Raw genomic sequence first — 8,416 nt, 5'->3', positions numbered from 1 at the left:
CATAGTGCACAGTTAGAGAAAGCTTATGTACTTACAAACATCTCTTGGCAAAGATCACCTTTCGTCCAGTCATGCTGGCTTTGTGTTGCCTGGAGATATCTAATTCATTATCCATTTAATTCATTTCTCAAGTTCACATGAATTTGGGGTACAGGATCCTTAACCGTTTTGCTCTAAGTTACAGAACACTCAAAGTAATCCTGCATGCCCTTTGTATGTTTATATATGTGCCCAAATGTCTAAGAACAAAATCTGCAATATTCTGGGGTTATTCTGTCTCATTTTTTCATTGGGAGGAACAGGAGAGTGGGGGTAGACCATGAAACCTGGAAGAAAGCCCTAGAGGAAGCAGTTAAAGGCAAACTCTTAAGGAAGAAAATTCGACCCTAAATCTCCCAAACATGCCAAAGCCCCACTGAAGTGCCATGCATACTTTAAGGTGATGGATCTCAGAGCCTGGGGATGGCTATGAGCCACAGGCAGTCATTCAGGTATTCACCGAATCCCTGCAGCTGTAAATCCAGGAAACCATATACTTCAGAATCGTGGTAGCACAGAGAAGAGGGCTGAGAGGGGGGTGGGAGAGCTACTCACTGAAGTAAAAGCCCCTTGGTCCACACACGAACTGAAGAGCATCCACCAGCTCAGCCCCGCAAAGGGTCTCTGGTCCAGCTGTGGTGGAGCTGGTGAAGGTGAGCAAGCAGAGCGCCAGGTAGAAGAGATGTGAAGACGACATGATGTGTATCTTTATCTGTCAGAGGGAGAAAAAAAAAAGGTCAGGTATCCTTGTGGGCCTGAAAGGGTGGGACAGCAATATGTTGATTCTCGATTGGTACTCCTTGTCATCATCTGTTAAAACTCTGTCCTAGAAGAGCAGTGTAGCATGAAGAGTCCCCAAATGTCCTGGTCTGAGCCTGTCTTGACATCAGACAAACTGTGGTTAGTCTCTTTACTACTGACTGGATCTTCGGAAGTTCACCTGGGGCTTTTATGAATAGGGTAAAAAGGACTACAAACGTTTATTGGGTGACAAAAGATGCAGCTATTTTAGTGTGTGTGTGTGCACACGAGCGTGTGCGTGAGCGTGTGTGTATGTGGTGGGATTCCCATGCCAGTCTGAATTATCAAACATTAAACTGAACTCAGCTTTGCACTCAAGCTGTTTCAATTTACATACTCTAAAACCTGACTATCTCCAGATGGTACATATATTCATTATATGTATTATTGATCAGAATATTAAATTAACCAGAGCATCATCCTCTGGCCATAGACTAAGAAGATTTTACACTGGCCAGAACAGTACTGCAAAAAATCTATCCTTATAGCTTTTCAGAGGGGGAGGGCAGAGGTGGGGGAAGGGAGAAAAGTCTTACTTGTGAATGTTAGCAGCTAACACAATCACAGGTGGAAAGCTAAACAACAATCCCAAAACAGGAAAAACAGGGAAGATTTAGGAACACATTCACAAAAGCATTGTGACAGAAAGGTGTGATCCCTCTCCTTCTACATCACGAAGGTCATAGTCTGTACCTCCAGAACAAAATGCCCATTGATGGGAGAAAGACATGATGTCTTTATCTAATTAAAGGTGTATGTGAAGTGAGAGCCTTCAGGAGAAAAAAAAACAAAAAACCAACCCTCCACAATGGGGGGTGGGGTGGGGTGGGCTTTCCCATACATTGTTGCTCTCTCAGGTCAACGGGGCGTGGACAGTGGGCAGAATTAGCATTTAATGACGGTAGACTGAGGTGGAAAACCCAGCATGTCTTGCTTCTCTTGATTCTTCTATGCCTCTTTGTGAAGCATTCATAAATCCTGGGATTTAAGACTCTTCTGGGGGGAGGGGCCAGTGATCTACCATCAGTCTGGGCAGGCAGCAGATTTCTCTCTGGCCAGCTCCTCTACTAAAAGTCATGGGAGGTTAGAAGCAAATGTCCATGTTTTATGGCTGCCTTGGGGAAGAGGGTTTCTAATTTCTATTCCTGCCTTGGGGCAGAGTGACAAGCAGGAAAAAGGAGGGAGTTTAAAAATCATTTCCCAAGCTTCAACAGGACATCAATGTAATCCTTATATTCCAAGTTGCTCTCTTCTAGCTCCTTATGAGGAGGTACACACTGAGAGTCGTTTTTAAATGCAGGACACCGGGCTTAAAATCTGTAAGAGCAACAGGAATTCTGACTTAATCTCTGGGAAGCATTCACGGACCACTCTTATCAACTTTATAACAAAATCCACCAAGGGACCTTTGGTTGGCGTAAGCTAGTCCATGGGTAATATCCAAATGGCATCTCTGCCAAAGTCAGGATTCCTGGGACTCGAGTCTCTCTTCATTCTAAGAAGCAGGCAGAGACTATGATGACATTCCAGTTTTCAGTATTTCTACTTGTGGAATCAGCATATAGTTCCTTCCAGGAAGGCCCCCAAGGTGAGTTGCTTCACCCCTTTCAGAGACATATGCTTTCAATATTGTGGAAAGAGTCACCAACAGGGTATTAGGTGAACCACCCTATAAAAGGGCTCATAGAGATATACTGGAAGCTATAATTTTTTAAAGAGGCTTTTTTTTTTGAATCTCACTGTTGAGGTGAATTCATTCAGTCCCAACTTGTTTGGGGAATGCGACTCAGACATTTAGTTTATGGCCACCTTCCCTGTCCTGTGTGAGTTCTCCACTTAATGGCTCTGTATCACTGGCGAATTTTGCTCAACTATTTTAAACCCATTTTCAATTTAGTGGCTAGTCCTTCAGTCTAGCATTTGGAGGGGGTGAGGAACTCCAAGTCCCTGATCCTTGATCTCAACAGGTAAATATTTAAGTAGCGCTTATAGAGCAGCAGGTGATGAAAGGAACCCTCTGCTCTCAAATCATCAGGAGCAGAGGACGTGCAATTACTGGGGCCGTACATCCCTTGGTACCTTTGCTTGGTAGGATTTCAGTATGGAAGGACTCCATCTCCATACAATCAAAGACACCAGATTTTCTAGAAGTGATCTAGAATCTATTCATTCCTCTTAGTTATAAAAAGAAGAAAGGGGAGCTTCCCCTTTAGTATTTCTCATGGAAATTTGAAAAATCCAACCCAATAGGGCTTCATGGTTCTTTGTGAAAGGGCAGGCCTGTAATCCCCATAATTGGTCTTAGAGAACACTTGCCTACACTCTGGCAACAGATCAGCTCTAGAATGAACATTACTCCAGCAAGCCCATTTCTGAAACACTGCCCCCTACCCCTGCTCAATTTCAGATAGTGGTGAAGGCCAGGCACCTGCAATGGTTAGTTTGGACCAACTCCACAGGAACTGTTACTCAATCTCACAGCCTTTGTAAATTTAGACTGTCACAAGCTGTCCCAAACTACATTTTAATAGTTATTTTAAGGGATAGTGCATTTAAGTACGGCAAGACCTATGTACCTATAGAATTGAAAAACTGAAAATTACTTGAATCAATTATTTTTCCATTCTGCATGGAATTATACTGAAAACCACTGTCTGATAAATATCAGTACTTACACTCCTAGGACCTCTGTTACATTTTTCTTTAGCTCAGAGACTAATCTAGCACACCCACAGAAAATCAGAGTTGATCACATCATGGTCCCCAAACAGAAAACAATAACAGACTTGCTTAGGAGTTTTAAAAAGTCCAAAACAAGTCTCCCCATATGTTCTCCATTTCCCCAGCCCCTTATTTCATCAACCACAAGGAAAACGAGGAGCTAGAAGCCATAGGTGTGATAGGAAGAGGACAAGGAAGGGCCTGAGCAAGAAAGGACAAAAAAAAGCCAATCCTGAACTCAGAACACTTCCCTCAAAGATCTCTGACAAATCTATGTCTCCAAGGGCCTTTCTGTGTTAAACAAGTGAGGTATCAATTGATTCCAGATGTCTGAGCAACAACGAAAATGGCTGATCAAAATGCAAGGGCAATAGTTATAAGTTGGTACTCACTGGAGGTGCGGTCATTTTGGTAGGTCCCGGGTCGTTTACACAGCAGGTCAGGAGTGGGTACTATGAGGCTGAGGTGAATACAAAACTGAGGACTTAAGAACATGTGTTGTTTTGTGGGTGGGGTTTGTGAAAGCATCTAGTTACATTAGGACACCCAGGCAGGTATGCTATGAGCCTGGGTAAACTGCCTTTTGTCCATTCAAACAATGAGCAGATTGCACAGCTGGGAGTTGGAGTCCATCCTTTCCCCCAAGTGAAGCCACTGATTTCCATTGTATGGCTCTCTATCTTGGCTACCCAGAATAGGGATCCAAGTTCCAGCTCCTTCCCTTCCTCCCCCACCTTCCCCTGGCTCAGGCACTGGGAAGTACCTTGAGACTCACAATACAGCCAGCCCATGCCCTGTGTGTGCCGCTCTATGCAGCTGATCTCTATCCCTTGAGCTACGATTCAAAGACCACCACGCAGCAGCTCCCTTCAGCCATCTCCTGCTGCAAGTGCAGGGAAAAGTTGAAGCGTATTGCCAGCTCCGCGTCTGAAATGTTCTGCAGACCCAGCACGGAAAGTTCATTTGGAGCCGATTTTCCAAAGGCAAAATGAATGCCTGCCGAGGTAACATTCTACAGTCCCTTTGGGAGACACCAATCCCAGCTGCCAGACCACACAGCGTATATGAACGCTTCCTGTAAGGTGGCTGGAGCTCGCTGGCATCGCACAGAGGGCACAATTAGGTGCCTGACAAGGTTGTCTCCCTAAGTCCCAAAGCCACTTATTTGCCTAAGGAAAGTCCTAGCAAGGAAGCGTTTGAAAGCAGTACAGAAACGCTGCACTCTTTGACTGGGATCTTTTATGAATTAAGCCCTCCAGCAATTGCCTCCGAGGAGCCAGTGACAGCGGCTTAGAAGTGCTTGCAAATTGAAAAAACACAAGTCTGGAAGGATATAATTTTGCTGAGAATGGAAACTTGAAATAGGGCCAGTGATGGGAAGGAGAAGGCAGTGCACGGACAACAGCAGCGGCAGCGGCAGTGACAGCGGTAGCTAAGGCAAGCGGCAGCTAAATTCACCTAAAGAGGCTTTACCGCACCGAGTCTAAGAGCAGAGCCTCAAACCGAAATCCAAGCCCAAACTCAGTCACGAAAGTCCCCTTCCAAAGAGAAAAGTTGGACAAGCAGCCGCCAGAATGCTCCTCCTTTCCGAGCACAGCGTGGATCTGTTTAAAATTTCTGAATATGCAAAGACAGCAAGTTGTCTAAGCGCTTTTACAGAAAAGCAAATTAAACTTCACTCTTAACTTTGACTTTCTGGGCAGAAGTGCAAAGAATTCCCGATTCTTGGCTCCGAAAAAAGCATTTTTTTAAAAAAGAAAGCTTTTCTATCATCTAAAATGTAACTTTTAATCTGTGACATGCCTCATAAATAAAGTCCTGACAATTCACACACATACATAGACACAGACACACGGACATGATCTGAAAAAGCAAACGCTTGCACCTGTGAAAGAGAAGCATATCCCGAGTTTATAGTCACGCTTTAGAGCCGGGAGCCATAGGCAAGATTTAAAGGAATCTCTTAAAGCGGCGGCGTGGAAGCCCTGTAGAAGTGGAGGGTTTAGCTTAAGTACCTTGCAATAGTTTCTACCCGTACAGATATCTCTGCAAATGCATTCATCTCCCGAAGCTCGTTTTACAGCTCCCACAGAACTGCACATTCAGCAATTTGTAAATAACTCCCAGTTCTGAAACAATGAAAATTCTAAAGCGAATAACGACTCTAGGCAGAAGAAAACAGTACACAGTTTAAATACAATTCTCCAACGAGTTCAAAAAAAAAAAGTAAGAGATATTTACCTTCAAGAAGTCACAGAGGCAGATCTTAAATAATTGAGTTGGAAGACTGGTCATTTTCCCCATCGCTTCTGAAGTACAAAGTCTGGAAATGAAGTGGTGGGCAGGGATAACAAGGGGAAAAGAAATCCAGAGAGATGGGAGACGTTAGAGCAATGTCACATTTCAATTTTGAGGACTTTATTCCATTGCGCAGGCTCTATCTGCTCTGAATTTAGCAGTGACAGTGAGATTTAGCAAGCAGAAGAGGGATTTAGAGAAAATCCTCACATTTATCTACAAAACACAGACACTGTAGACAGGAAACAGCTGGGGGAACATTCGCCTTCTCTCTCTCTCCCTCTTCTGGCAAAGTTATCGAGTAAGGACTTTTTTGGGCAGTGTGACAAATAACATCATACCTTTGCTTTTAAAAACTGGAGCACAGAAGCGTTTCTCCCCCCACCCCCCAAAAGAATGTGTGTTTCTGACAGGGTTAGCAGACATTAAATACTGAGACTGCCGTAGAAAATAGGATCTGTTCTCTGATTAACTTTCCACGGGGCTTGAAGGTACACTTGTCTGCTAATACACCTCACCAGGATTAGAGCGGCATGGGAGCGATATTATATTTTAGGGAAAATGCAAAATTTGAAAAAAACACAATTTTATAAAAAAGGAAGAAAAGACCATCTCCAGAAAGCACAATGATGTTAACCCTGAAATGACCAGGGGAAACTAGGTTGAAAGCCAGCTCTGGGGGTTGGGGGGGAGCAGGGGAAGGGAAGGAGGTGACCCTTGTCCTAGTTGCCAAGCAAGGGGTATGATCTCATTTCCTAAACCTATAGACAGGCAGGCGGCAGTGGGCTGGCCCCCGTTAGGACACTGTGTCAAGCTTTGTGCAGAGAATCAGACTATGCCGAGCTCTGGGATGGATTGAAAAATAAAATGATTCTATTTTTCAACAAAGCTGGATGTCTGTCACCTCCTCGACCCCAAGGAAGCAGTACGGGAGCTGCATACTGTTTCTCATTGGCTGTATTCTTCTGCATAAACGTGTGCGTGGAAGTGGGGCACAGTTGTGCATGTTTATGTGTGTGTGCATGCATGTGTGTGTGTCTGTGTGTGTGTGTGTATTCCAAATAATACCAGCTGGCTAGCTCTCCAGGGTTATGATGTCATTCAAATCCCTCAACTGGGTAAGTGGCTGGCAGCATGGATCAAGCCGGCTGCCTCGCTATTTATAATGTATAAACTTGCCTTTGCCATAGAGAATCGAGTTCTGATCTTTTGTTGATACAGTTTGTACCTATTTCTCAGTGGTTTTCAGAGGCAATAGATAAGAAAGTGAATTATGAAAGAAGGTTACAAAAGCCCAGATTAGACGCTGCACTTTCCATGGATGTCTCTCCAGGTGTGTGTTCCCAGGGGAGATGGAAATGAGCCAGACTTGCATCCCTCTCTGAGTCTCTTGGGACTCTTGGGGGATTTGAAGGTACTGACACATCAGTGGAGACAGACGCCAGCTGGAAACTCCACACTGCCTCGTTCCACTGCCCCATGGCTAGAAATCTGCTTGGGGAGGTGATGGTTGTCTTCAAATGAAATCAGTTTGGTTTTGCAAGGGGTTTGGGCTTGGTCCAACCTTCTGTGTGGTCAATACTTCACAGCGTTGTTTACCTTTCAGACAGGAACATTAGAACCCCAGGGTGAGGCTGTTTCAGTGGTGGGTGGTGTTAGGTATCCATTGATGGAGGCATCATGTGAGGAGAGCACCTACTATGTACTCAACTACATATACCTCTGGAGAAGCAAGGGGAAGCATTCAACAGGCAGGGAGAGAGACACTTTCCTGCTGTATGTTGAGTGTGTGAAGCATGAAGACTTAGGAGTGGTGGGAGGGGGCGGCAGTTTCCTCAGGGAGGCAGGGAGTGGAAGGAAACAGGAGGAGGAGAGAATGCTGTGTGAGGAGCATTGGGGTGGGAAGCTCCCGTGGGTAGGTAGGACCGACTCTGAGAACACACAGAAGTGCAGCATCACCAGGTGGTCCTGCCAAGGCTGCAGTAGTGGGAAATCCCTGCACATGCAGCAACCCAAGGCTTCCACTAACAGGCCATCCTTAAGTACTTGATTTATAACAACTTATGGAGATCGTGTGTGTGTGTGTGTGTGTGTGTGTGTGTGTGTGTGTGTAAGAGAGAGAATGGAAGAGAGGGGGTGGGGGAGGGAGAGAAGGAAGGTAGGAGAGAGAGGGGGAAGGAGAGGGGGAAGAGGAAGGAGAGGGAAAGAGAAGGAGAGAGAGAAAACAGTCCACCCTCCTCTTTCAGACCTTGATGAATATATTATATGGAACCAAAGACAAAGACCTCCTGTTTTCCATTCTCTCTCAGTTGAGAATTGACAGGTCCTTGGTTTGTAAGTCTGGAGGATTGGGTCCAGGCTAGGCACCATCACCTACTTCTAGGTGCCTTTCGTTCAAGCCAGTGCTTTGAGTCCCCTCTTTCCAGTGTAGTTGTAGCAAACTTTGTCTGGAAACATTCTAGAATCTTACTGCATTTCTCCACATTTGTTACTCTTGACTATTGCCCTTGCTGTGCTGTGCTGTGCTGTGCTGTGCTGTGCTGTGCTGTGCTGTGCT

The 8,416-nt window shown here is 45.0% G+C and overlaps 1 protein-coding gene across 9 annotated transcripts in view; it reads right to left on the bottom strand.

Annotated features, from left to right (window-relative positions):
- The window catches only part of Igf1 (insulin like growth factor 1), a 76,779-nt gene extending 70,630 nt beyond the window's left edge, over window positions 1–6,149 (bottom strand). Inside the window, exons 1-4 of one of the 9 annotated variants that reach the window (XM_028778030.1) lie at window positions 5,803–6,149; window positions 5,577–5,690; window positions 3,954–4,045; window positions 595–751 (exon numbers count right to left, since the gene is read on the bottom strand). In XM_028778030.1, coding sequence (XP_028633863.1) covers window positions 595–751; window positions 3,954–3,968 — 172 coding nt within the window. In that variant the 5' untranslated portion in view covers window positions 3,969–4,045; window positions 5,577–5,690; window positions 5,803–6,149. The other 8 variants (XM_028778031.1, XM_028778037.1, XM_028778034.1 and 5 more) reach the window with 8 other exon arrangements.
- Between the last annotated feature and the right edge of the window lie 2,267 nt (window positions 6,150–8,416).

The sequence above is a fragment of the Grammomys surdaster genome, unplaced genomic scaffold, assembly GCF_004785775.1.
Source record: "Grammomys surdaster isolate TR1022 unplaced genomic scaffold, NIH_TR_1.0 322, whole genome shotgun sequence".
Lineage (NCBI taxonomy): Eukaryota > Metazoa > Chordata > Mammalia > Rodentia > Muridae > Grammomys > Grammomys surdaster.
This window is presented reverse-complemented; position numbering and strand designations above follow the sequence as displayed.